Source organism: Alosa pseudoharengus, unplaced genomic scaffold, assembly GCF_046254945.1.
Source record: "Alosa pseudoharengus isolate Yale_2024_CS ecotype anadromous, Long Island Sound unplaced genomic scaffold, YU_APseudo_1.1 YU_APseudo_1.1_scf_10, whole genome shotgun sequence".
In the NCBI taxonomy this organism is placed as follows: Eukaryota; Metazoa; Chordata; class Actinopteri; order Clupeiformes; family Clupeidae; genus Alosa; species Alosa pseudoharengus.
The window spans coordinates 39,029,316-39,055,047 of NW_027468565.1; the positions used below are offsets into that span (position 1 = coordinate 39,029,316).

At 42.1% G+C, this 25,732-nt stretch overlaps 4 protein-coding genes across 5 annotated transcripts; 2 read left to right on the plus strand and 2 right to left on the minus strand.

The window, feature by feature from the left end:
• Window positions 1-65: 65 nt before the first annotated feature.
• Window positions 66-8,478, minus strand: paqr5a (progestin and adipoQ receptor family member Va). Its single transcript, XM_076271549.1, has 9 exons — window positions 8,367-8,478; window positions 4,180-4,381; window positions 3,705-3,832; window positions 3,110-3,318; window positions 2,770-2,896; window positions 1,878-1,922; window positions 1,551-1,644; window positions 1,277-1,421; window positions 66-782 (listed from the first exon to the last, which is right to left on the minus strand). The coding sequence occupies exons 2-9, from the start codon at window positions 4,231-4,233 to the stop codon at window positions 481-483; spliced, it is 1,104 nt and encodes a 367-aa protein (XP_076127664.1). The 5' UTR covers window positions 4,234-4,381; window positions 8,367-8,478; the 3' UTR covers window positions 66-480.
• Window positions 8,479-9,268: 790 nt separating this feature from the next.
• ddb2 (damage-specific DNA binding protein 2) lies at window positions 9,269-16,710 on the plus strand. 2 transcript variants are annotated; one of them, XM_076271552.1, is made up of 11 exons: window positions 9,269-9,357; window positions 9,537-9,688; window positions 9,807-9,931; window positions 10,357-10,548; window positions 11,016-11,161; window positions 13,142-13,241; window positions 13,747-13,924; window positions 14,249-14,394; window positions 15,392-15,547; window positions 15,950-15,995; window positions 16,199-16,710. In XM_076271552.1, the coding sequence occupies exons 2-11, from the start codon at window positions 9,541-9,543 to the stop codon at window positions 16,435-16,437; spliced, it is 1,476 nt and encodes a 491-aa protein (XP_076127667.1). In that variant the 5' UTR covers window positions 9,269-9,357; window positions 9,537-9,540; the 3' UTR covers window positions 16,438-16,710. The 2 variants fall into 2 exon arrangements, with proteins under 2 accessions (XP_076127667.1, XP_076127666.1); XM_076271551.1 differs by lacking the exon at window positions 11,016-11,161 and adding an exon at window positions 12,491-12,657.
• On the minus strand, window positions 16,707-18,836 carry LOC143108300 (protein FAM180A). The gene is made up of 3 exons (XM_076271553.1): window positions 18,389-18,836; window positions 17,632-17,738; window positions 16,707-17,282 (listed from the first exon to the last, which is right to left on the minus strand). The coding sequence occupies exons 1-3, from the start codon at window positions 18,468-18,470 to the stop codon at window positions 16,944-16,946; spliced, it is 528 nt and encodes a 175-aa protein (XP_076127668.1). The 5' UTR covers window positions 18,471-18,836; the 3' UTR covers window positions 16,707-16,943.
• A 103-nt stretch (window positions 18,837-18,939) lies between these two features.
• Window positions 18,940-23,308, plus strand: kbtbd4 (kelch repeat and BTB (POZ) domain containing 4). The gene is made up of 6 exons (XM_076271550.1): window positions 18,940-19,245; window positions 19,554-19,617; window positions 19,760-20,226; window positions 20,421-20,562; window positions 20,764-20,870; window positions 21,407-23,308. Exons 3-6 carry the CDS (start codon window positions 19,765-19,767, stop codon window positions 22,265-22,267), a joined length of 1,572 nt encoding a protein of 523 aa, XP_076127665.1. The 5' UTR covers window positions 18,940-19,245; window positions 19,554-19,617; window positions 19,760-19,764; the 3' UTR covers window positions 22,268-23,308.
• The last annotated feature ends 2,424 nt before the right edge of the window (window positions 23,309-25,732 follow it).

The following is a 25,732-nucleotide window of genomic DNA, read 5'->3' on the forward strand; positions in this document are numbered from 1 at the left end:
TCAGCTTGTTTGCCAGGCTGGATGTAGAGATTTAACAATACAAACATGAAAATAGCACACCAACATTTGACAAATAAATATTCTTTATTAAAATACAGGAACATAATATGCAAAACTTAAATGTAGTCTAGTGTTTCTTTAATACACGCCTTACAAGATTGTAATTACTAATTGAAATATTTTCAGATAGCTACAGTCAGTGAACTGATTTTTTTTACATTGTTTATTATTTGGATTCTAGTAGTGTAATTATTTTTATACAGCCTATAGTGAATCAGAAACATTTAGGTTAGTTTGTTTCCAGTTCTTTTTCATTGTCATTTGTATACAAACAAATAGTTAAAAGCCATATCAAATAACAACATAACAGACCCTTTGATGTGTCAGTCATTGTTCACTGAGTGACCCATTACTCTTACTGTAAAAGTGCTTTCCTGTCTCACACCCGTCAAGAGGGCAATCATGTGCCGTTGCACCTAACTATTGCTGACAACAAAAGGCACTACTAGGTGAACAGGAGTCACGGCACTTGATAATGTTTGACAATTTGTTGTCTTTGTTCTTGAGGTTTGCGGGTGAGAACAGTGCATGACAAAATATGTAAATAACAGACAGATTGGCTGCGACGGACACCAGAGCCATCCCCATGGTGTTGGTGAAGGTAATGGGAGGAGAGTGTGAATGAAGCCACTGCTGACGCAAGGCCATGTCCAGCTCTATGGCCTTAATCTGGACAACCGTGCCAGCAATAGCAAACACATGAAACAGCTGGTGACTGTGCCCTGTGGAGAGACACAAAGAGAGGTGGAAATGCATGGAGCAACTCACAATAATGAGATGGTATCTGTTTATGGCTTCTATGCAATGCATGACCTTTGTGAAAAGTTAAGCTTTCTTGCCTTCTCGAAGCATATTACGATGATCCCTTACAAAAAATAGTCTATTATGAATGCCTGCAGAAATCATATGTGATACTGCAGTTAAACAATCCATTTACTCAGATACTGTCAGCCTCTATTACAGAGAAAGCAACACACACACACACACTGTTGTTGCAGGCAGCTCACTGCGCCGGGATTAGTGTGTGCTTCACCTCACTGTGTGTTCACTGTGTGCTGAGTATGTTTCACTAATTCACAGATTGGGATAAATGCAGAGACCAAATTTCCCTCACGGGATCAAAAGAGTATATATACTATACTTATGTACAGTACAGTAGACTACCTCTTCAGTGTTACACAGTGGTGGGCATGCTATGGGGAATCTGTGATTGTACCTATGTAGTCGAAACTCCCTGGAGCCAGCCGTTCTGGCAGGCAAGTGGCGAAAAGAAAGCCAGTGAGGAAGGCCAGAGCTATGTGCTGATGATGGACACCGTTGGCCTCGTTGTCGGTGCAGCCCTCACCAACACACACAAATAACTGCAGGTAGAATACAGAAATACCCACTGAGTCGCCCATTTGAACTATTTTACCATAGAAGTTCAGTCTGAGCTGTCACATAGACTGGATTTGAAATAATATAACTAACTAAAGTCTTGAGAAACTTACTCTGTAAAATAACGGAATGTTATCGTAAAAATAAGGGTATGCAAAGGCCACAATACGAAGAGGCTTCAGCTTTGTACCTTGGTAGTCGGGCAAACTAGAAATAGAGATGAAAGAGATAAAACAATGAACATTGCCTGAGAAAAAGTGTGGTACATTTAGTTGACTGCTATAGGCATTAAATAACATGATCAATCTTTACATTTAAATGCCTTGTAGATGGCTATCTCAAGGTGTACCTTGACTGTGTGTTTTTTGGAAATGTTTTGAAAATGAATTATGACATTGACATCATTTTAGATTGAAGCACACGAGCAAAGCATCCCTTACCCTTTAATTGTGTCAGCATTGTAGTGAAGAAACGGCACGCCTAATCTACAGAGGTTGAAGGAAATGAATGGGTTCACAACCATGCCTCTGGGTTAAAATATTCCGTTTGGCTTGGAGACAAAATACTCTGTTAATTCATAAGCTATGAATATGGGTCTGGGTTTTAAAACCATATTATTGTTTTGAAGCATGCATGAGGTTAAACATTTTAATTATAACAAAACAAAGATTTATGTTTTTGTCAGTCAAACTTTGTCAAACTGTATTTGGCTCTGTCTTCAGGCCAAAGGGTTTAAGAAACACAAACAACACAAAACTTAGTGTCACAAAAGTGACACCCACTGCAGTTTGATCACCAGCATGCTGCCCCTGGTATTCGTTTATCCATGTGTCACCGTGTCAGTCTGACCGTGGGACATCTGTTGTATAGGAATATAACAGGGCAGCCGTGGCCTACTGGTTAGAGCTTTGGACTTGTAACCAGAGGGTTGCCGGTTCGAACCCCGAACAGGAGGAAGCGGCTGAAGTGCCCTTGAGCAAGGCACCTAACCCCTCACTGCTCCCCGAGCGCCGCTGTTGTTGCAGGCAGCTCACTGCGCAGGGATTAGTGTGTGCTTCACCTCACTGTGTGTGTTTCACTAATTCATTGGGATAAATGCAGAGACCAAATTTCCCTCACGGGATCAAAGAGTATATATACTTACACTTATATGTATCTGTTATCATAAATTAAATGTATAATTGATAACAAATGTAACATTGGCCTGGAGACTGAAGTGATGTTGTGCTGTTGACCAAATATACTGTCTCGTGAAGAAGGTAAGCCATTTTTGGTGTCAGCAACACTCTCAATACAAGGATGCCAGCTTCTTGTGACCCAGAGTCCACTTACCTGGAGCAGCAGGCCAGAGCAGTGCAGATGACTGAGTTAAGGACAGCGATGGGGACATACCAGCGGTGCAACGTGTTGTTCACCCACTTCTCAGAGAATGCATAAGAAGAGTAGCCCACTGCTGACCCTGAGGAGACACACAGACACACTTATGACACTCTACCTTTGTCTGTGGGACTGTCTCAGAGTAGTTAATGGAAAGATAGATAGATAGATAGATAGATAGATAGATAGATAGATAGATAGATAGATGAGAGACATATGGATAAATGAAACTAAATATACATATAAAAAACATACGCGGTATAATACTATGGTGAGTGTTTAAGTGTGTTTGTACCGAGACTGTACAGGGTGATTGCTCCATAGTCGAAGAAGAAGCAGATGTGTCGCGCCCTGACTGACATGCTGCTGAAGGTGTGGGCACAGCTGGAGGCCAGTGGGTACACACAGCAGGACGCCAGGAACACCAGCAGAGGCCAGGAGCACCGGCCGCGCTCACCCTCCTCCATCGCCCAGGCAACCATCAGCAGCTTCCACAGGAAGAACCTAGCAGCCGGAGACATCAACGCATGCTTCTTCAGTCATTCAGTGATCCAGTTTCAGATGTTTAAATGTTAATGTTAAATGCATCTGATTGTATAACAAGAATCAGAGAAACAGGGACATCTGTGCCACAGACTAAAACCTACCACAAACACAATGTCCTTTAGGATATTTAGTTGTTATTTTCTAAAGCTTTTCTAGTTGTTTTTGAACAGAAAAAAAGCAGAATCACTCTTACCAGTCCCAGAGGGTTTTGCCATTTTGAAATGCCTATTAGTGATGCAACCATATTGATTCGACTGAAATCTCTGTAATAAAGTAACTTCACTGAAGACATCTGAAACAACTTAAGTAAAGGTCTCAGTGAAACATGAGCGTCAGAGCCATACCATGTGGGGAGGAAATGTGTCCAGATGTTGAGGGTCTCATTGGTCAGTTGGAAGATGCTAAGGACACAATCTCTAGCTGAGCTGTGGGGGTGTCTGTACCCCGATATGATCCCATGCTCATGAAACACCTGCAGTGACATGCAGTAAAATATACAGTGTTAAATTCCCAAAACTTTTAAACAGTTTAAAACTCCCTCTTGATTTAAAGAGGGTACAAACTCTACATACTCAACTATTATCAGAGTAATTTAACACTTAATTAAACACTTAATGAAATCATACAAATTCAGAATAGTGTTAAAATAAACTTTTCAAGAGTTAACTGAACACTGTTGATTTTAGTTGATTTTACTTTGTACAGGGAATAGGCCCATAAAACGGCATACATTATCAATAAGAAATCACTGGCTAACAATATGCCGTGTAGCCCTGAGCCCAATAGCCTACTGTACACTATCCCGATATTCAGACTTACTTTGGGAACCTGATTGATTGTTAAGCCACGAGGTAGTTTGATGAGGCTTAACATGGTGAGATGCTGAGGTTATGGTGGCACGGATAGGTATGAGTATACAGGTTGGCATGGAGAACATCACCCACTGAGAGGTGTGGCAACCCCTCGTCAACGCCAACCCCTGCTGCGCCCACAATCAGAGGCCTGTCCCCGAGGTCCAGATCTGCCCAGACAATCAAGAGAAGAGTGTCAAGAGAGAGTCATTTCTGGATAGTTCTTGAAATAAACACCCTGATTCATAGTGATAACTTCAGCTGTGTTAAGCATTACAGGAAACCGAGTGATTTTGTTTTAACATGCACAGGAACAACATGTAGGAGAAAGGTTCACGAATGCCTTTAACTGTGAAATTTAGTTCACATGTGTGTGATAGAGAGAGCACATTGTTCCACATCTTTTGAGCGGCTGAAAAAAGACCTCATGAATAGGGACTAGTTTCTGAGACAACAAGCATGTTAATATAAAACCAAACACACTCCTCTAAGCTTTGTTTTCCTAACCCTTCTGGATTCAAGTGCATGGGTCAGCTATTCATTGAGGTGTTCACTGTACAATCCAGTGAGTGAACCTGGAAAATGACTTCAAGCAACATATAGCCTACCTCATTTAGATTATTTAAAACAAAATGAAACATCTTACTGGTCAATTCCTTATCTGGGGATAAAACCAAAATACTATCAAGTGAAAATGCAAAAAATGAATGGCACTCATTTTCCTGTTTCCTCTTTCGGCACCTGTTCAGGCATCAAGCAGCACCATATTTTCTCTTGCAAAAAGTAATGTTTACATATTTTGCTCAAAATAACCTGAGCAACATTTATTGTGAAGATGCATTCTCAATACCTTATCACATAATCCAAAACATTACATTGACATGAGGCAAAATAATATCACAATGGAATCAAATACCAAATAGCCTACTAGATACTGTTACAATAGAATTAAGGAAGTATAAGCCATGAATAACATTTTGTAACGTGTAATTCAGATATTAATGTTAATACATTTATGGGCATTTCTCAGATTTTGGGCCTATTTGGGTTACTGAAATTTTTAAAAATAAAATTCAAAATTTTACTAATTGGTATGCATCAAGTTATCAGTCATTTTGATAGGAGTAACCTTGTGAGCTTGGTTGAGACCACAATATAAGGGAATTTATGATTTTTTGTCATTTTTCAGGTAAATGTCATTAACCATCACATCATCTAATATGTAAATTTTAAAGATGAAATGGTCAATCAATGATCAATCAATGATCAATTATGGTTTCACATAAAGTATATTTTATCTTGAACTTATTAGAATTGTTGAATTTTACTTACAACATGAATTATAGTCGTTTAAGTATCTTATTATGACCGCCGCGCAGCGAAACCATATAGGTTTAGTCAGATTTGTTTTTTTTCGCATGTCCAAATTTCCGTCAAGGATTCCCGGGACACTGAAAGACCGGGGTACACGAAACTTGGTGAGCATGTAACCCCACATGGATAGCATGGAACCATCGTTTTTCGTTTTGATCTGTAGCCCCCCCGCTGGACTGGACCCCCCGAAAGGAGGGTAGGGCAGACACAGTTTTCTGTGAATATCTCGAGAACCGTAGGGTTTAGAAGGACCATTTTTTTGTATGTTGATCTCAAGGGGCCATGTCAACCCATTCCATAACCATTCATTTCATGTATAGCGCCACCTAGTTAAACACAAAAAAGTAAAAATGAGGTGTTGTAATCGCAGGTATCTGTGACCTAACATAGTAAAAACTGCACGAAATTGGAAGTGTAGGATCATTATGACACCCTCTGAATGCACACCAAGTTTCGTGGAATTCCGTTCATGGGGGGCCACACAATAAATTAATTTATGTTACTATTCACCAACTGGCCTGTAGGTGGCCGGAGACAGTTTTCTGTGAATATCTCGAGAACCGTAGGTCCTAGGAGGTCCACCTTTTTTTTGTATGTTGGTCTTAAGGGGGCATGTCAACCCATCCCATTACCACTTATTTCATGTATAGCGCCACCTAGTTAAAAATTAAAAAGCAAAACATGTGGTGTTTTCATCACAATATCTCTGGCTGACATGGTCAAAACTGCACGAAATTGAAAGTGTAGGATCATTATGACACCTTCCGAATGCATGCCAGGTTTTGTGAACTTTCGTTCATGGGGGGCCTTACAATAAAATAATTTATGTGTACATTTAGTGATCGTACACCAACAAGGATTCCTGGGACACTGAAAGACCGGGGTACACAAAACTTAGTGGGCATGTAACCCCACATGGATAGCATGGAACCATAGTTTTTCGTTTTGATCTGTAGCCCCCCCGCTGGACTGGACCCCCCGAAAGGAGGGTAGGGCAGACACAGTTTTCTGTGAATATCTTGAGAACCATAGGGCCTAGGATGACAATTGTTTTCCGTATGTTTGCCTCCAGGGGTCATGTTAACCCATTCCATGTGCACACATGTGCATAAACAGATACACACGCACACACATACATTCACAGTAATCATACGTATGACACATACTCACACAGTAGACATATGTACGCATGCATGCACATGCACAAACACACAAACGCAGACAAACACACAAGCACGCACACACACACACACACACACACACACACATAAACATAAACGTGTGCACGCACACATGCACACAATTCAAGAATTACTCAGAATTATGAACAGGCAAGATGGGGGTGGGGTTGTATAAAATCAATTTTACATGTGAAATCTATGAACTAATCATGTTTTGGTACTTGTTGTCTAGCAGATACCAGTGAGAATTGAGTGTGGATAATGCAATTTAGTGAGACAGTTAGAATCATATAGGCCTTTCAGCGTAATTTATTTTTGTGGAAAAAATGTGCTGGACTGGGCGGCGGTCATATTTTGTACCGCTCTGCGGTACATATATATTATTTTTTTTCACTCAACCCTGGCTTGGAATTTCATTTATTTATTTATTATATCATATCTGTTTTCATACAGTGGCAATTTAGACTGTCCAACATTGTCAAAAATATCTAATTAATGTAATTTATTGTAATTTATACATAATCTATTGGCAAAAATATGCATGGTGATGGTGATGACATTGCAGTTCTGGTAATGACATTTGTTGCGGTGATGACAAATCACTGATCGTAATCTATTGCAATTAAATGTTTATAATTTGAAAACCCAAGTTGAACTGACTTTGTAAAAAAAAAAAAACTTATTTCTTTTAAAAAGAGTACTTTAAATGTATCTGCATTATGATAAATAATGTTTGAGATATGGCACAATATGTGAAAACTCTGGTTGCGGACAACACCAAAACACTGATATTGTACCATAAAATACCAATAAAATGTGTCTAAATCATGAGTAGGAGCAACCATTAAAAAAGTCTAGGCTTGTTTTTCTTTATACTAATTAGTGATGCTAAACATTATTAGAAATAATGTGTTTTTAATAGAATTACACCCTGTGGACAGAAATAGGCCCCAATTCTGGGAAATGTTAATCTGCATGTTTACTGTCAAAAGGAGGCACAGCCAGTCAGCCAGTGAGGATGTGATCTGTGTTGTCTGTGCTACTTCTAAGATCCCATAAAGAGAGGTGCATTTGAACTTGTTTGCTAAATAAATAAAAGTAAATGTAACTTTTCTATCAGTGGTCATACTGGGGTTGATGGGTAGTATAGCCTTATTCTGACATCACAGTAGAGTCCAGTACACATGTAAGAGAGCAAGTTTTGTTTGGCTTTAAGAAGACAATGTAACTTGACAGACAGGTTGAGACATCTCAGTGTATAACCTGTCTGACCTAGCCAGGAAACCCAAAACATTTAGGCTAATCAGGGGATGAGAGAATCCATTTAAGATTGGAATTGTATCAATGCTGCATAATTTTGTTGATTTGTGTCAAAGGTTGACATAGACTAAAACCAACATGTCTCAAGTTTAGCTTAGCCTAATTGTACAAAATGACTATGAACTCTCGAAGTATTTCTGTATTTTTTTTGTAATCATGCTATGAATTGCGGAGGCCCTATAAACATTTTAATTCACCAATCACCATATGACTAGTTGGCTAGTTTGACAGAAGGTGTATTTGTTTGATTATTTCAGAAAACTCAAAGTTTTCAACTTACGGTCAGAGTGACAGAGTCCGTGGAAGCTGACAGGTGTGGCGCGTGGGCTACCTGTAGCCTGCGTGACCAGTTGTATGAGTGAGGGTTGAGGCAGAAAATGGCAGGAATTGTTTGCGGTGTCAGCTGTGCCACCCTCGAGAGAGATCTGATTGGCTCGACTCTGGTGTGTTATGAAGTTGCCTTGACAAGTGCTGTAGATGAAGATTAGGCCAGGAGGAGCGCACTAGTGTTTAAGGGCGAAATGTTACTATAGGCAGTCTGGGCTATGATATGTGGTTGCAGCATGATTTTGCATCCATTACCAACTCATTGGTTGATTGACGCTCATTTATGGAAAGCAAGTTATTCATCTGCATTTAAAGGAACCGTATGTAGGATTTTGGCCAAAACTGGTACTACAATCACTTTCAAAATACTGTAGAGCGGTGTACACCGCAGATGTGGTAACTAGAGCAGAGCTGGCAACCCAGATGCCGAAACACTACTGACTTTGTGATTACTAGATAGGTGGAGTGTGGCGGATCAGGCTAAAACACAAATATGTAAACATCAACATCAGTTGAGGGCTGCAACTTCACTTTTTCAAATGACGATATCCTGGCCGGACTACTGTTGTCAGTGATATAAGTATTTGAAATTAGCATGATTTCCTAATGTCTAGTGACAAATCAGGGCCATTTTATGATTAATTGAATTACATTTCTTACATACGGTTCCTTTAATGTTTGCGTTATTGGTGATTGTTTGTGAGACTGCATAATATGCAGACTACTTTTAACTGTTTCAGATATATTTATATATACGGCTCTGAACTGTTTGAGACAATACTGCCACCTATAGATACAATTCTCCCTCCATCAACACGTTACAAAACATTCGGTCACTGACGTCACTGCTCACTGCACGTGTGCAGCTCGTAGTGAAGTTGCTGTCCGAGAATACTACTGAATACTGCAAATATCTGCTGCATGTGATGTGGCTATCAAAATCGGTAGGCTTTAACGTTGTCAGACAGAAAATGCTTACACTATGCCATTCTATGTTTTTATATAGGTTAATCTAATAGTTGCATGCAATTGTATAGCCTATCACTTAAAAGCTTGAACGAAGTAATCGAACGGAAAACGTAACACTGTAGCCTAATTGTTTTGTGCATTTGTTCATTGTTAGAAACATGGCAAGAAACAAAACAGCAGATGACATCCACGCTAAGAGCAAGAAAAACAATGTATCTAGTGGTGGTGTGAAGAAACGAAAGAGCGAGAGTTCAAGCGAATCGCTCTCCAAGAAAGTGAAAGCTAAAAAAGATGAGAAAGCCTCAGGTGTGTGTATGTCTTGAGAATTACACATTGTTTATATTAAGTGGCGTGTGACAAGGAATTGGCAAGGTTTGGTTTTGTAACTGAAGCCGCCATCTCTCTCTACACATCTCCTGTTCAGGGACCGGAAACAAGCAGCCTGCCTTGAAGTGCTCAGCAAATCCAAGGAGAGGAAGCCATGGGAGCATACTGCACTACTTATACAAGAGCTCCCTTGGTCAGAACATTCGCTCTCACCTGCGACAGGTAACAGTGGACAGTTCAGCTATGCCTCTTTTTGAGGATTTGGGCGAGCGTGCACTCTGGTTGCTCTATTCTAGGATGTTGGCAATATTTATCAAAGATTTAATGGTCTTACTTTCAAACAGTAGACACATGACCGGTTATGCAATTGCATCAAAGTCCTATTTAAACTCTGTACACGGCTGTTTTGAACTTCTGTATTGTTGTGTGAAGATGCAGACTTGTGCCTTCCTACCTTGTTTATTTGTGAGCGTACATGATGTGCATATAGATGCCTCCATACCCATAGGGGTTTATTTGTGAGCGTACATGTGTGCATATAGATGCCTCCTTGCCCATAGGGGTTTATTTGTGAGCGTACATGTGTGCATATAGATGCCTCCTTGCCCATAGGGTGTTCTGTTCTATGTGTCCTCTCCCTCCTCCAGTGTCTACAGGAGCCCTTTGTGCGTTCGCTGGCCTCCTACGGGCTCCACAGGACGGTCAGCCCGTTTGACCGCAGGGTCACCTGCCTGGAATGGCACCCCACACTACCCACAACGCTGGCCGTAGGCTCCAAAGGGGGAGACATCGTACTATGGGACTACGAGAGGCCTAACAAAATGTCCTTTGTGCAAGGGGTCAGTGTGTGTGTGTGTGTGTGTGTTTGTATGTGTGTTTGTGTGTGTGTGTGTGTGTGTGTGTGTGTGTGTGTGTGTGTGTGTGTACATGCATGTATGTATGAGAGTGAGCAAGAGAGAGATGTCGGTTTAGTGATGTGGATCTTACCAAAGGCAGCCAGTTTTTATCAGTGAATAGATTGAAAACCTTACCTGTTGGTTCAAGAATCGTGGTTAGATGTATGCATAACATGATATACTATGAGGGATATTTTTCCAAATCTACAAATTTAATCCGGCTTGAGCTATTTGGTAAAAATATACCGACAAGAGGATTTTCCCTCAATAGCGTCCTATCTCGTATTAACAATATCTCCCGTTGTAACGTATTGAATGCCTGAGCATGTGTATTTTGTGTTTAGGATGGGGCTGGAGACTCTGTAACGTATTGAATGCCTGAGCAATGAGCATGTGTATTTTGTGTTTAGGATGGGGCTGGAGACTCTGTAACAGGCATGAGGTTTAATCCAGGCAATGCCCACCAGCTGTTCATCTCCTCTATTGGGGGTACAACCACTCTGCGGGATTTCAATGGGACCGTTATAAAAGTGTTTGTCAACACAGAATCATGGGAGTAAGATGAAGCTCTGTCTCTTAAGTAACTCTTTAAGAGGTCATTTTACCTCCTCAAGAAACAATATGTGCTGTCCTGAATAATTACGATATCATGATCTGATTTGGCTGGAGTAGATCTGCAGCTGTTTATTTGACTAATGCTGACCTCAGGTTTATGCTTCCCCTCTCTGCCCTTGTAAAGTATGAGCAGAATTTGCACTCGAAGAAGTCATACACAATTTGATCAGTGAATGAGATTTATAGAGTTTACGGTTGGTAGTGTGTCCCATGGGTGCCAGAGAAGAATGGCGTCAGAATAAAAGCAAGCATGGGGTGTTACTGCACGGTGTGTGTGAGTAAAATGGCGTCAGAATAAAAGCAAGCATGGGGTGTTACTGCACGGTGTGTGTGAGTGAAATGGCGTCAGAATAAAAGCAAGCATGGGGTGTTACTGCACGGTGTGTGTGAGTGAAATGGCGTCAGAATAAAAGCAAGCATGGGGTGTTACTGCACGGTGTGTGTGAGTGAAATGGCGTCAGAATAAAAGCAAGCATGGGGTGTTACTGCACGGTGTGTGTGAGTGAAATGGCGTCAGAATAAAAGCAAGCATGGGGTGTTACTGCACGGTGTGTGTGAGTGAAATGGCGTCAGAATAAAAGCAAGCATGGGGTGTTACTGCACGGTGTGTGTGAGTGAAATGGCGTCAGAATAAAAGCAAGCATGGGGTGTTACTGCACGGTGTGTGTGAGTGAATGCCTCACCTATTGGTGCCTGTAGTGACGTACAGGACAGAAGTGTGATAGAGACTCAGTCTTTATGATTTTGCATAACAAACTGAGTTGGAACCTGCTCTCAGCTTGCTGCCGCTTGTTTGCTACTCATGGAGTCAAAGTCATTTTGCCCTCGGCCTGTTCTTGAGAGCACAGGACATGGAGGATGTTAACCTGTTGTAGTGTTGTAGAGTGGAATGCAGTGTGCTTTATGGAATGCACTACACTTTAGGTGGCTAAAATGAACACTACGCGTGGTCTCTAGTGATCAGTCCTGTTATTGGTCTTCAGTTAGGTGAACAGTGTTGTGATGGCTTTGCATTGCAATGGTCAGTCCTGTTCTTGGTCTTCAGTTAGGTAAACAGTGTTGTGATGGCTTTGCATTGCAATGGTCGGTCCTGTGATGGTTCCACAGTCAATCCTATGTTTCTTGCCAATTCGACATTCTGTCCTGTGACAGGTCTCCTGCAAGTAGTCTGTCCAATGATGATTTGTCTTGTGATTGGTGTCTGATTCGTCCTTTGATTGGTCAGTGGTCAATGATGAGCTCTGTCTTTTGTGTCTTTGTATGCGCGCAGAAAGGAGCATGTGATTTCATTGGTGGGATGAAGTTCTGTCCGTCGGACTTGTCCAGGGTCTACACAGCTTCGGGTGATGGTTCCCTGACTTTGCGGAGCTTTCACGGTGTCTCCTCTCAGACCCTCTCGACAACCCAGGACTGTGGCCACACTCACCACAATGTTTGGTGAGGAAGTAGAATATCAACAAAATAGGAAGTGGGGATGTGCAATTAATTGAATTAATTGATTGATCGTAAATTATGACTTCCAAGTATTATGCTAGCTTGCTGCTCCCTCCACCTCCTTTCTGTGCAATTGAAACTCTCCTAAACGCCCATCTAGTCAGTGATTGGCCGGAACAGTTTATTATGTTTTTATGGTCCAGGCTGGACCAGGTTGTTTTTGTTGCCATTTTTGGAGCCTGGGCTTTCCACAGACTGCGTTTTTTGAACAGTGTATTCAGGGAATAGGCAGCTAACGGATGGTGAGATGATGTTTGCTGTATGTGACAAAAATGTTTTAGTTTAGAAACATGGTAACATCGCTTAGGACGCCTTTAATAGAGTCAATATCCATTCAGCATTTTCTTGCTCTTCTTGATCATTTAGATTTGTAGTATTTTATCGTATAAGAACTCAAGTCATGCTAATCCTGATGTCTTTCCTCCAGTTACTGGTATTGCTGTGTGGACGTGTCTGTTAGCCGCCAGATGCTAGCCACAGGGGACAACACTGGACGACTTGTTCTTCTGGGCTTGGATGGCCACAAGGTGTGTGTGCATATTTCTGCCATATCCTCTGGTCTTTGCTAGAGTTTCATTACATTTTAGCAACCCTTTATATTCCTTAATAACAATTGTTATATGTATATCCCACATACACTAGGCACAGTTAATCTGTCATGTATATCCCACATACACTAAGCACAGTTAATCTGTCAGGAAAGACTATGTCTGTACATACACAGTAATGTTCCATATTGTCATAGATACAGGCACAGCATAGCTTACTAACAGAGGCAAAGACGACTATATCTGTTGTGCGTATCACGTGTTGTAGGTACTATATATGATAAACCTGCACATTTGTATTATTTGCAAGTTGGCCTGCCTGCTTTACTTTGTTATGTAGTATTCAGGTGATTCAGGTGAATGTAGTTATTCTACATTCCAACCCACCCAGCAAATATCTTTTTACTGACACTACAAATGGAGCCCCACCCTGGATCTGGCAAACATCACCTCCAGTATTTTTCACCTTTACGTCTCTGTGTAGATATTTAATGACAAACTGCACAAAGCCAAAGTGACCCATGCCGAGTTCAACCCTCGCTCTGATTGGCTCCTGGCCACAGCCTCAGTGGACAGCACGGTCAAGCTGTGGGACCTGAGACAGCTCAAGGACAAGAAGAGCTTCCTGCATGAAATGCAGCACAACAAACCTGTTAACTCAGGTAAGATTCCGTCCTCACTTCAAAGGGATCAATGTGGAATTAAACATCCATGAACTAAATATTTTAGTAACTCTATAAAAGGTATTCTGTTTATTACCTCAACCTTAGTAAATTCATTATAAGAAAAACAGTGTTCCAGCATTTTATGTTGGGATATTGATATAATGTAATTCAGTGTTGTAATGAGGACTCTAATGTATGGTAACCATGGTAACCAGATACAGATACAGCTGTGAGGAAGCATACCACTGCGACGCCATAATTCGATATAATTGTAATTTGTCTCTGTCTTCCTCTTTTAACGCTGGTCCCTTGGGCCCCTAGCCTACTTCAACCCCACCGACAGCTCAAAGCTGCTCACCACAGACCAGGGGGAGGAGATCAGGGTCTACGCCTCATCTGATTGGTCCAAGCCAGAGCACATCATTCAGCATCCTCACAGGCAATTCCAGCACATCACAGCCATCAAGGTTAGACTGTCATCATGTACATGGGCTCTTGATCAATAAAGTTAATCTATCCATTTATCTGTCTTTTAGTCTGTGAGTAACAGATTACATCTCACAGTTCCATTGCGGTAAAATATTACCTTAGGCATTTTGTACTTTTGGAGTGGGCCTACTTCCATATTAATGAGCAACCCATAAATTACTAGCTGATAATATCAGTGTGTGCTGTTTACAATATTGTAATGTTTCACACGCTTGTTGGCATTTCCTCCCGGAAGCCAAGGGAAGCCAGACTCGTCCGACAATCGCTGTTATTGTATATAAAACTGTCATCTCTCGTTTTCATATTTAGTATTTTGAAATGAGTGAAACAACGCCCCCATGAATTGTATGTAGTGAATGTGGTGAAACACAGTATTACACTCCCGTCGTCTCATAGTGGCACCCAGCCCGAGTTGGAATCCTTATCACTAAACTAACGTGTAAATAAAAATATGATCAACCAATCAGAAATTAGGTATAGTCACTGTCAAACTGATTCGTCAGCACCTTAGAAAGGGAAGCCATCCTCCTAGTATGCAGATGTGTGAGAGAGGGAGAGAGAGAGGGAGAGAGAGAGGGAGAGAGAGAGGGAGAGAGAGAGAGAGAGGGAGAGAGAGACAGTGCGCATGTGTTGCTGTCACAAGTGTCCCACATCCAGTGTACACGGCCTGTATGTTAGGCTACAGTATTTTGTGCCGCCGCTATATATTGCGCAAAATAAATAAATAAGCATCAGGTGTTTTTCATCACTTGGCTTCCTCGGAAATGTCCCCTGCGCCTCGCCACTGCGTGTTGGTAAAAGTGTGTGCCGACCAGTTTATTATTCGGCGTATGCTAGAATTAAGAAATAGAAGTAGATTACTTATAGGGCAAGTCGAAATCAGTTATCAGATATGCAGTGTTGGAATATGCACATCCATATTCCAGGACACACATGCCATGCTGCATCACTCAAATAATGTGCTTTTTCTTGCAGGCCACCTGGCATCCAGTATATGACCTCATTGTAGCCGGTCGTTACCCTGATGAGCGGTTCTGTGTTGGTGATGTTAGGTCTGTTGACGTCTTTGACGCAAACACAGGGTATCTGTTGCGTCAGATGCTTGACCCCAACGCCAAGGGCATCATATCTGTAAGTGGACTGCTGATGAAAAAACTGTTTAGGTCTTTGTCAAATGTAATTTTTTCGGTACAAATGCAACTTCCACTCAAGCGAGTGGAGAGGTTCTGTTCGGAAAGTTCTGTAAGTAATTAGTGTCATTGCGCAACAATAGAAAAGAGGATGTTGGATGTTGACTCAACAAACCTGGTACTCAGGGCAATTTGGAAAAGATAAGCTAACCCTAACCCAAGACGGGATAAAATAAGATTTTATGTGAAATACATTGCTGCTGCTAACTAGTGAATGACAATAGAGCTTTTTGTAATGATGTGTGCATCTTAAGTTAATTTAATGACTTGTAGGCTCCAAGTGGTGACCCTAACGTTGTGCCAGCCTCACTTCTCTCACTGCCTTTCACCCTCTTTGACCTAGCTGAACAAGTTCAACCCTCTGGGTGACGTGCTGGCCTCAGGAATGGGTATGTACTCACTTAACTGGTGTCATATGCTAATACACAAATTATAATAAAGTCCATAATCTATAGCCACATTGAGAAAAAGTGTCTGTAAGCACACATAAATCAATTTCTAAAATATGAATCTGTAAATTATATTTTAAGGTATCTGTAATGTGTAAATAATAACAAATGTCATGAAATCTGAAATCATGGCCAAATTGCAGGCGTCAATATTCTGGTTTGGAAAAGGGAGGAGATCGTGAGTGGCATGCAGGAGAGTCTGCTGCAGAAGAGGAAGGAAGAGAGCAGAGTCCGGCCTGGAACATCCAGAGTGCGGAGTCCGCAACAGCGCCCTCCCAGGGACAGAAGGGGAAATGCAGAGGATTTGAAGTTGAAGAAAAAATTGGCATCGCTGGAGTCAACAGAGACCAAATCCAAGACGCAGAGGAGCAGGAAGAAATGAGACGGAAACTCTGATTGGTCACAGAGGAGCAGGAAGAAATGAGACTGAGACTCTGTTTGCACCGAGAAGCTGAGAAATTGACAACATAGTATATTACTACAAGGTGTTCTCAAACAGACCTTTATTTTTCTGACTTGGATCAAGGCAGTTGTGACCAGCCAAACATTCCCTGCTGTCAGTACAAAAAACGTTATGTATCAAGCTGTTTTCTGTAATGTATGTTCAAATTGATATATCAATACTTTTTTTACATTAAAGTTTCTTTAATATTCAGTAACATCAGGGTATCAATTCTGTTCATCATCTGTTGGGTTAAATGAAGATGACAAGATTGAATTACCAGTAATGTTGGAAGGGCAGGGAACCATAAGTTGTAAAATTGAAAAGAGGAAGATGTAAAGATGTTAAAAGATCTAGTAGTCCCATCTCTATCAAAAGCAGGTGATATTTTATTGCATAAGGCAGAACTACATTGATATTTGACCTCCCTAACTTCTCTGTACCATTCAAAACTTTGCATTTGTCCTGCGCAGGTCAACAAACGTCACATTAGCCAAGCGGCCCAGGACTTCGGTCCAGGCTCGCTGCTCCACATCGCGCTGCTGGCGTCGGGCCTGGTAGGCTGAGTAGACGATCCCCAATACAAGCGTCTCAAAGTGGGACAAGCTAATGGGCTTGTCCTGGACCTCCAGATTGTGGGCCATGTTCTCTAGTCCGGAGAGGGTCTTGGGGATGTGGTCGTTGACGAGGGCCAGGAAGGCCCTACCCTGTCGCATGGACGCCAGCTCCCTGTCCAGCATAGCCATGTTGTTGTCGGCGTCCATCTCCATCCCGCTCAGCAGAAACTAAAGACAGTAGGGTGACCTCTATGAGTGGGCATTCATGTCTTGAAGTAGGCATATTCCCCCTCCCTCAATTATGTATGTTCAAGTTAAGTTCAAAAGGTTGGAATTCCCTTATCCAATGCTGGTCTGTTACAGAGTAAACCAAATCAATTGTTCTGCATCATGTAGCCTATGGTTCCGAATAAGTGGTGTGCAAGATACCACTGCCACACAGCCACTATATGCTCTAATGTGGTGGAAAGGCTGTCAGGGCCAGGCCTGTCCCAGAATGCACTGCGATCTGGGGGGTCAGATTGTATCTCTAACATTAATACATATGAGTGTGTTACAGTAACAACAAAGGTCTTACCTCATACATCCGATTGGCATCGCTGATAGATTTGACAAAGCCTTGGGGATTTACACCCCCATGGTAACCAGGGGACGCATCTGCCAGTAGTATATATGTCCTCACAGCTACACAGAAGACAAGCACACGCATAACAAAAGAGTAAGTGACAAGAGGCAAGTGAAAATAGTGCACACACTCGCACACAGGCACTGTTTTGGGATCTGTAGAAATGTGGTCCATATCGATGAAAAGTCCCACAGACCGAGATGGTGATAAAACAAGCATCTGCTGAGCCGTTTATTATGGCAGGACGGGTAGAGGTCTGGCCAGGGGAATTCAGAGTATTCTAAGCTGGCTCTGAACCGAACCGAACGGTGTGCTGTAAAGTTCCTTAGTGTATGCTACCGTAGGATGGAAATATTTTCTTCTACAATAAAGCAATGTAAAGAATGATTTAGATCGTCGTTTGTTTGTCTCGCCATGCTTTTTGTTACATGATGGTTTTCATACCACAGATGGTTTTAATTCGCCATGAGTGAGAACATTTTTAAAATAAGGCTAAGATTGAGGCACTGTATAAATTCATCCAGAAATAGGCAAGTTGACAAAGAGCTGAAAAAAGACCTTTAGATACAGTACACATAACAGTAAATAAATATGCTACCACGTAAGTAAATTAATAGCATCTATACACATACTACACACATACACTAACTATAGGCAAAGTATTCTTACGAGATTATAACACAAGCAAAGGCATAGAAAATCAACTCACCTGCCAAGTCCCGAAAATCCCTCAGCCCACCAAACCCTAAGAAAAGCCACGCAGTTACAAACCACGGCGTTTTTGCTTGCATTTTTGCGGGGAAAATATTACTGTCGCGTGATTGCTGCAGCTGCCAGTAGGCTACTCTCGGTCTTTTCCATCCCTTATTGGATTACTTTCCATTTCAAGTCCCTGCTGTGGATGCTCGAATAGACTTTAGTTTTCCACCTGCGGAAACTGCTTCATATGGCAAAAAATGCACATCCTATAGGCTAGTCTAGACCTACAGTAAGACTAGTACAATGTTTGTGACAATTAATGTTTTTCTATCATCACTTGTAGTAACTTTATTTAAGGGTTCAGTCCTTATCTACTCTACTTAAGCTCACAAATGGCCTTTGGTGCGCATTAATTATCACGTTGATAAATAAAATGCCTGTTGCGCATTTAGGACCTGCGATGACAGACCTCCGACACATGGTGGCAGCAATGAAAGATGGCTTTAGGCACGGTGGTGACTCGAGAAACCAAAAAATACTTCCAGGAAGCGCGGTGTTTACTTTTTCATGTCCGTGTTTAGCAAGAGCCTATGCGTGTAGCCTACATCACTGCACAGTTTGTCATGTAAAGAAGCTGGTAGAGTTCTACTTTATCGTTGAAAGCATGCAATGGGAACATCGTTTTTCAATGTTGTGCTGTTTATGTGTTAATTTGGCTGGAGCCCGGAAGCTGTTATTTGAAACAGTTAGTTAACGTTACAGGTTAGCGACCAAGTTAGCTATCTTGTCTTCTAGTAGTTGTGCTTCCAGTTTATTTCAGTTAACTGACGTTAGGCCTACATAAATACACCTGACTTACGTTACATGGTAAGTTATATACATTTTCTGAGAACCTCATACAACAGTCCATTGTGATAATGGCGCGCCACTTGCGCTATAAACAGAACAGGCCATCATTACGCAGAAATGTGCCCGTCCTACTGTGTTCGTTTGTCATCTGAATTCATCATAAGCAACAGGATTGACGTTTGGTAGATTTGATTGATAACGTTGGACTTTAGAATTCAAAGGCACCAGTATTGTCTTGGTAGATTTGATAGGGCTGATACATTTGTAGAACAAATGTCACCAGACATCCACGATAGCTGCTTTTTAAACGTCAAACTTGTTTTTAGACTGACAGACCCATCTGCTGGAGTTGAATGACAACTACTTGGATTTTGTGAGCACACAGTTCTGGTAAGCCACTCTGTTACTGCCATCTGATATGACGTCAGATTAAGGCCTAGAATAGATTATTATGAAATGATGGGCATTTCTTTGCGACTTTACACAAACCACACCGTTCATTAAAAAAATAATCGTTCTGGTTTATTTGCAGACACTATGGAGGGTGGCGACGAGGGAGGTTTGAGTGTCGGGGGCTCAGTGGGAGAAGACAACTACTTTCTGGGGTACACGTTTACCGACCGCTCTCACTCCAGTCGGGTGGTGAAAAGCATCATGGACTTGTGTTTAGAAGACGGCCTGTTTGCAGATGTCACCGTCCTGGTCGACGGCAAAGAGTTTCAACTCCACCGACTGGTACTCTCTGCTCAAAGCAGTTTTTTCCGCTCCATGTTCACGTCCAATCTCCGGGAGACCCACGATCGCAACATCGAACTCAAAGACGTCAGCGCGTCCGTTTTCCAGCTGCTCGTGGGCTACATCTACCACGGCACCATCAAACTCCGGGTGGAGGACCTTCAGGACACCTACGAGATGGCCGACATGTATCAGCTCACGGCACTTTTCGAGGAGTGCTCACGCTTTCTTTCGCGTACAGTAGAGGTCAAAAACTGTTTACAGGTGTGTAACACTGCCCAGATGGGGACTCTGATGTGCCATTGTAGTTCTCTCTGCTGTGCCCTGAATGACCATATCTGGTTATGTGTTGTGTTACTTTGCCTATATGTTATGTGTTGTTACTTTGCCTATATCTGGTTATGTGTTGTGTTACTTTGCCTATATCTGGTTATGTGTTGTGTTACTTTGCCTACCAGGTTATGTGGCTTGCTGACAGGCACAGTGATAATGAGCTTTATACAGCAGCCAAACACTGTGCAAAAATCCATCTGCTGCAGCTCCACCAAACAGAAGAGTTTCTGAACCTCCCCTTGCGGCTTCTCATTGACATAATCAAAGGCAAGTTGAACATATGATGTTAGATCATCAGCTGTATATAATACGCTAAGCATATGGTCCTAGATAAACACTGGATTTGTATGAAATTACTGGCATCTCTTTCAATTAATCCAACAGAAAACGAAGATGATCTTGCTGTTCATTATTCACTTGATGTGACATGCCTTGTTTGGATAACAAGACTCTTATTTCATGTTCCAGATGGCGTTCCAAGCTCTCAGAATCCGACATCTGCCATCGAGGCCTGGATAAACCACAACAAGGTGGAGAGGGAGGAGTTTGCCAGCGTGCTCCAGGACAGTCTGAAGGTGAAGATAAGAATATCTGGACATAGCTACACATAACCAGACGAATATCTGGACATAGCTACACATAACCAGACGAGGAGAGCCAGGTTAAAGGAGAACTCTGACTATTTTTCACATAGATCTCTGTCTCTCGAGGTCACTGTGTACTGTTCATACGAAAACATCTTTAAAATCATGCCCCCAGAGTGTAGCAATGTAGCTGCCTTGTTGTTCTAGCGGTTGGCTGCAGCAGCTTGAGCTAGTTAGCACCGATGCATGCCGTCCAAATGGGACAAATGTGAAAAATTGCTGGAGTTTTCCTTTAAAGCCCCTCTGTTCACCAGTACTTACTGCTGATTACAGAAGTCCTCGGTACTTCATAAATACTTGAGATTGCATCCTGAAGCTCTCGTGTGTCTCCCAGTGAGTGAGAAGAGAGAGAGAGAGATAAAGAGAGAGATAGAGAGAGAGAGAGAGATAAAGAGAGAGATAGAGAGAGAGAGAAGTTTCTCATCTCGTTCTGTGCCTCTGACCCCCCCCCCCCCCCCCCCCCACAGGAGATCGGGGAGAACGTGCACATCTACCTGATCGGTAAGGAGGAGACGCGGACGCACTCGCTGGCGGTGTCCCTGCACTGCGACGAGGACGACGTGATCAGCGTCAGCGGCCAGAACAGCCTGTGTCACCAGATCACGGCGGCGTGCAAGCACGGCGCCGACCTGTACGTGGTCGGGGGGTCCATCCCGCGGCGCATGTGGAAGTGCAACATGCAGACCATGGACTGGGAGCGCTGCGCTCCGCTGCCCCGCGACCGCCTGCACCACGCGCTCGTCTCCGTGCCCACCGAGGACGCCATCTACTCGCTGGGCGGCAAGACGCTGCAGGACATCCTGTCCAACGCAGTCATCTACTACACCGTGCGCGACAACATGTGGACCGAGACCAGTCAGCTGGACACGGCGGTGTCTGGCGCGGCCGGGGTCAACCTGGCGGGCACCATCTTCCTGCTGGGCGGCGAGGAGAACGACATGGACTTCTTCACCAAGCCGTCGCGGCTCATCCAGTGCTTCGACACGGCCACGCAGTGCTGCCACATCAAGCCCTACATGCTGCCCTTCGCCGGACGCATGCACGCCACGGCGCACAAGGACCTGATCTTCGTGGTGGCCGAGGGCGACTCGGTGGTCTGCTACAACCCACTGCTGGACAGCTTCACACGTCTGCGCTTCCCTGAGGTCTGGAGCTGCGTGCCCTCGCTGTGGAAGGTGGCCGGCTGTAACGGCTGCATCTACGTCTTCAGGGACAAGTGCAAGAAGGGCGACGCCAACACGCTCAAGTTCAACCCGGCCACCTCCGTCGTGTCCGTCATCAAGGGCATCAAGATCCTCCTCACAAACTGGCAGTTTGTGCTGGCGTGATCACTCCGCAGACACTAACCAGAGACAGACAGAAAGGGACAGGCAGGAGTTTGCGCTGCTTTGGAGTCCTGCGAGGTATACTATGAAGTGTACTATGGAGGTACATTACAGGTTTATCCAGGTAACTTCAGGAGAAACCACTGATCCAGGGTTCGAAATGATCTTTTTGAAATGTGAATCTACCAGCCACTGACAGACAATTGGTCAAATGCACCAGCCACTCGGTAGTAAATCATCATTTGGAATGTACCGGCATTTGACTGGTGCCAGTTTTGATCCCTACACTAATCTCTAAAGGAACACTGTGCAAGAGTGACGTGCTGTTTTGAGATCAGTGGTTACTCCTGAAGTGACCCGGATAAGTCTGCTGTTTGGAGTGAGAACAATTTGAGTTGGGAAAGAGTCATCCGAGACCACACAGTATAATGGCTTTATTATTTTTTCCCTTAAGATTGTGTTTACTCTGCCATTGTCATGTGAAAGCTTGTCATCATATCAAGTGGAATGTGTTAGATGGTGTTAGATGGTGTTGACGTGTAGCATGTTGGTGTCTGTATCAATGTGAGGGGTTGGTGCAGTTGTCCAGAAGTGCTGTAAGGAAATTACCTGCCTCATCTGTTTCACCGTCACGTCCACTTTGATGTCCTGCTTCGTCCTGATGTGGGCCTCTCCCATCATCATCACCCTCTCCTTAATGAACTGACATAAAGAGCCAGACGGAGAGGTGGAACCAAAGGGATTGTGATTACTTGCAGTATGTGCTTCTCTTAGATGCTCCGATCTTCTGTTCTCAGTGCATCATGGACATGCCTGTGTGCATCCCCCTGGTTGAAGAGAATGGTTGAGTGAGATTGGCAACTAACCTTTAAGCATTTTACCTTTAGAAGTAAGATTTTTTTTAAACAAAACAGATGAAGGCTTAGTCATGTGTTCTGAATTATCTTTTGCATTGTCATCATCCTGTAAATTTTGTACAAAAGTATTGGACTTGTCCATGTATTTCAAAATAATATGCCATCAAATTAAAGAGAGAATATTCATTTTAAAATAGCTACTCGTCGGCCTTTATTTTTAAATACGTAATTATTTAGATAGTGTTTATTACATGCTAGTATATAAAGCTAAACAACCTGATACATCAATCTAATTGTGTGGTGTCAACAAGCTCAAATTAGAGTGAAGGTTACATTAATCTTAGTGATAAACATGTTTGTTGCCAAACTGATTTACAACACCACATCATAGAGCTTCAGTTTACATCTTTCCCAAGTGACGAGGAAGGTGTAGAAGGCATTCTTCAGGGCAGTATGTGGTCTACTGATAAACCCTGTAGTTTTATATTGTTAGGAGAATGAAGCTATATGCATAGGAGAATGAAGCTATATGCATAGGAGAATGAAGTTATATACATAGGAGAATGAAGCTATATACATAGCTATATACATAGGAGAATGAAGCTATACATAGGAGAATGAAGTTATATACATAGCTATATACATAGGAGAATGAAGTTATATACATAGGAGAATGAAGCTATATACATAGGAGAATGAAGCTATATACGTAGCTATATACATAGGAGAATGAAGTTATATACATAGGAGAATGAAGTTATATACATAGCTATATACATAGGAGAATGAAGTTATATACATAGCTATATACATAGGAGAATGAAGCTATATACATAGGAGAATGAAGCTATATACATAGCTATATACATAGGAGAATGAAATTATATACATAGGAGAATGAAGTTATATACATAGCTATATACATAGGAGAATGAAGTTATTTACATAGCTATATACGTAGGAGAATGAAGTTATATACATAGCTATATACATAGGAGAATGAAGCTATATACATAGGAGAATGAAGTTATATACATAGCTATATACATAGGAGAATGAAGCTATATACATAGGAGAATAAAGCTATATACATAGGAGAATGAAGTTATATACATAGCTATATACATAGGAGAATGAAGCTATATACATAGGAGAATGAAGTTATATACATAGCTATATACATAGGAGAATGAAGCTATATACATAGGAGAATGAAGCTATATACATAGCTATATACAGCGGGGAAAATAAGTATTGAACACGTCAAAAAAATTTTCAGTAAGTATACTTCCAATGAGGCTATTTGCATGAAATTTTCACCAGATATTACTATTAACTCAGATAATCCACCCATATAAAAAAATCCAAACATTAAAGTCCATAGGTAGAGTTATGTGTAATAAAGTGGAATGACACAGGAAAAAAGTATTGAACACGCCTGCTGAAATTTCTTAAATACTTTGTGGAAAAGCCTTTATTCGTAATGACAGCTTCAAGGCATTTCCTGTATGACGAAAACTAATCAGTCACAGTATTCTGGTGTGATTTTGGCCCATTCTTTTAAACAGGTAGTCCTTTAATATTGAAGATTCCAGGGGTCCCTCTTGTGAATCCTGATCTTTAGTTAACTTCCAAAACTGTTCAATTGGATTAAAGTCAGGGCCTTGATTTCCTTTCTCTGAAACCAATTGAGAGTTTCCTTTGCTGAATGGTTTGGATCATTGTCCTGCTGGAAGGTCTAGCCATGTCTCATCCTCATCATCCTGGTGGATGTAAAGATTCTCCCGGAACAAAATGACTCCATTCATGATTCCTTCAACTGTAGGAAGTCTGCTAGTACCATGAGATGAAAAACAGCCCACACCATGATGCCACTACCTCCAAACCTCATTGTTGGTATGGTATTTTTAGGGTGATGCACAGTGCCATTTCTCCTCCAAATATGGTGTGTAGTATGACATCCGAAAAGTTCAATTTTGCTCTCACCAGACCAGAATACATTCTCTCAGTATTTCATAGGATTGTCCAAATGTTGTGTAGCAAACTTTCAACGAGGTTTGACATGTTTTTCTTCAGCAATAGAGTCATGCGGGATGAGCGTGCATAGAGGCCATAGCGGTGAAGTGCATTACCTATGATTTTCTCTGTACCAATTGTACCTGCTGCCTCCAAGCCTTTCTGGAGCTTTCTCTGAGTGGTCCTTGGGTCTTGGGCTACTCTTCTGACTATCCTTCTGACTTCCTGGTCAGAAATCTTGCAAGGAGATCCTGTGCATGGCCAGTTGATGATGCAGTGATGTTCCTTCCACTTGCAGATAATGGCTCCAGTACTGCTTGCTGGATGATTCAGAAGTTTTGAAGTGCATCTGTAACCAGTTCCATTGATATGTTTTGCAACAATAAGGTTGCAAAGGTCTTGGGAGGGCTCTTTGCTTTTACCTATCATGAAATGTTTCTTGTGTGACACCTTGGTAACAAAAAACCTTTTTATAGCCCACCAGTCTGTACTAACCCAGTTTATATCAATTTGCACAGATAGGAGGGATAATTTCTCTAAATACTTATAGATTCCAGTTTGTTCCTTGCTATTCCTTGCCTTTGTGTACTGCTTT

Coding starts and splice junctions, on each gene's coding strand:
- kbtbd4 (XM_076271550.1), top strand. CDS start 19,765: ATGGAGGGTGGCGACGAGGGAGGTTTGAGTGTCGGGGGCTCAGTGGGA. Junction 20,563..20,763: donor TCTCATTGACATAATCAAAG/GCAAGTTGAACA, acceptor TTCATGTTCCAG/ATGGCGTTCCAAGCTCTCAG. Junction 20,871..21,406: donor TGCTCCAGGACAGTCTGAAG/GTGAAGATAAGA, acceptor CCCCCCCCACAG/GAGATCGGGGAGAACGTGCA.
- paqr5a (XM_076271549.1), bottom strand. CDS start 4,233: ATGTTAAGCCTCATCAAACTACCTCGTGGCTTAACAATCAATCAGGTT. Junction 3,319..3,704: donor ACACATTTCCTCCCCACATG/GTATGGCTCTGA, acceptor TCCGGCTGCTAG/GTTCTTCCTGTGGAAGCTGC. Junction 1,422..1,550: donor ACATTCCGTTATTTTACAGA/GTAAGTTTCTCA, acceptor TTCTACCTGCAG/TTATTTGTGTGTGTTGGTGA.
- ddb2 (XM_076271551.1), top strand. CDS start 9,541: ATGGCAAGAAACAAAACAGCAGATGACATCCACGCTAAGAGCAAGAAA. Junction 10,549..12,490: donor AAATGTCCTTTGTGCAAGGG/GTCAGTGTGTGT, acceptor GTATGCGCGCAG/AAAGGAGCATGTGATTTCAT. Junction 13,925..14,248: donor CAACAAACCTGTTAACTCAG/GTAAGATTCCGT, acceptor TTGGGCCCCTAG/CCTACTTCAACCCCACCGAC.
- LOC143108300 (XM_076271553.1), bottom strand. CDS start 18,470: ATGCAAGCAAAAACGCCGTGGTTTGTAACTGCGTGGCTTTTCTTAGGG. Junction 17,739..18,388: donor GGATTTTCGGGACTTGGCAG/GTGAGTTGATTT, acceptor TCTTCTGTGTAG/CTGTGAGGACATATATACTA. Junction 17,283..17,631: donor ATGCCAATCGGATGTATGAG/GTAAGACCTTTG, acceptor TACTGTCTTTAG/TTTCTGCTGAGCGGGATGGA.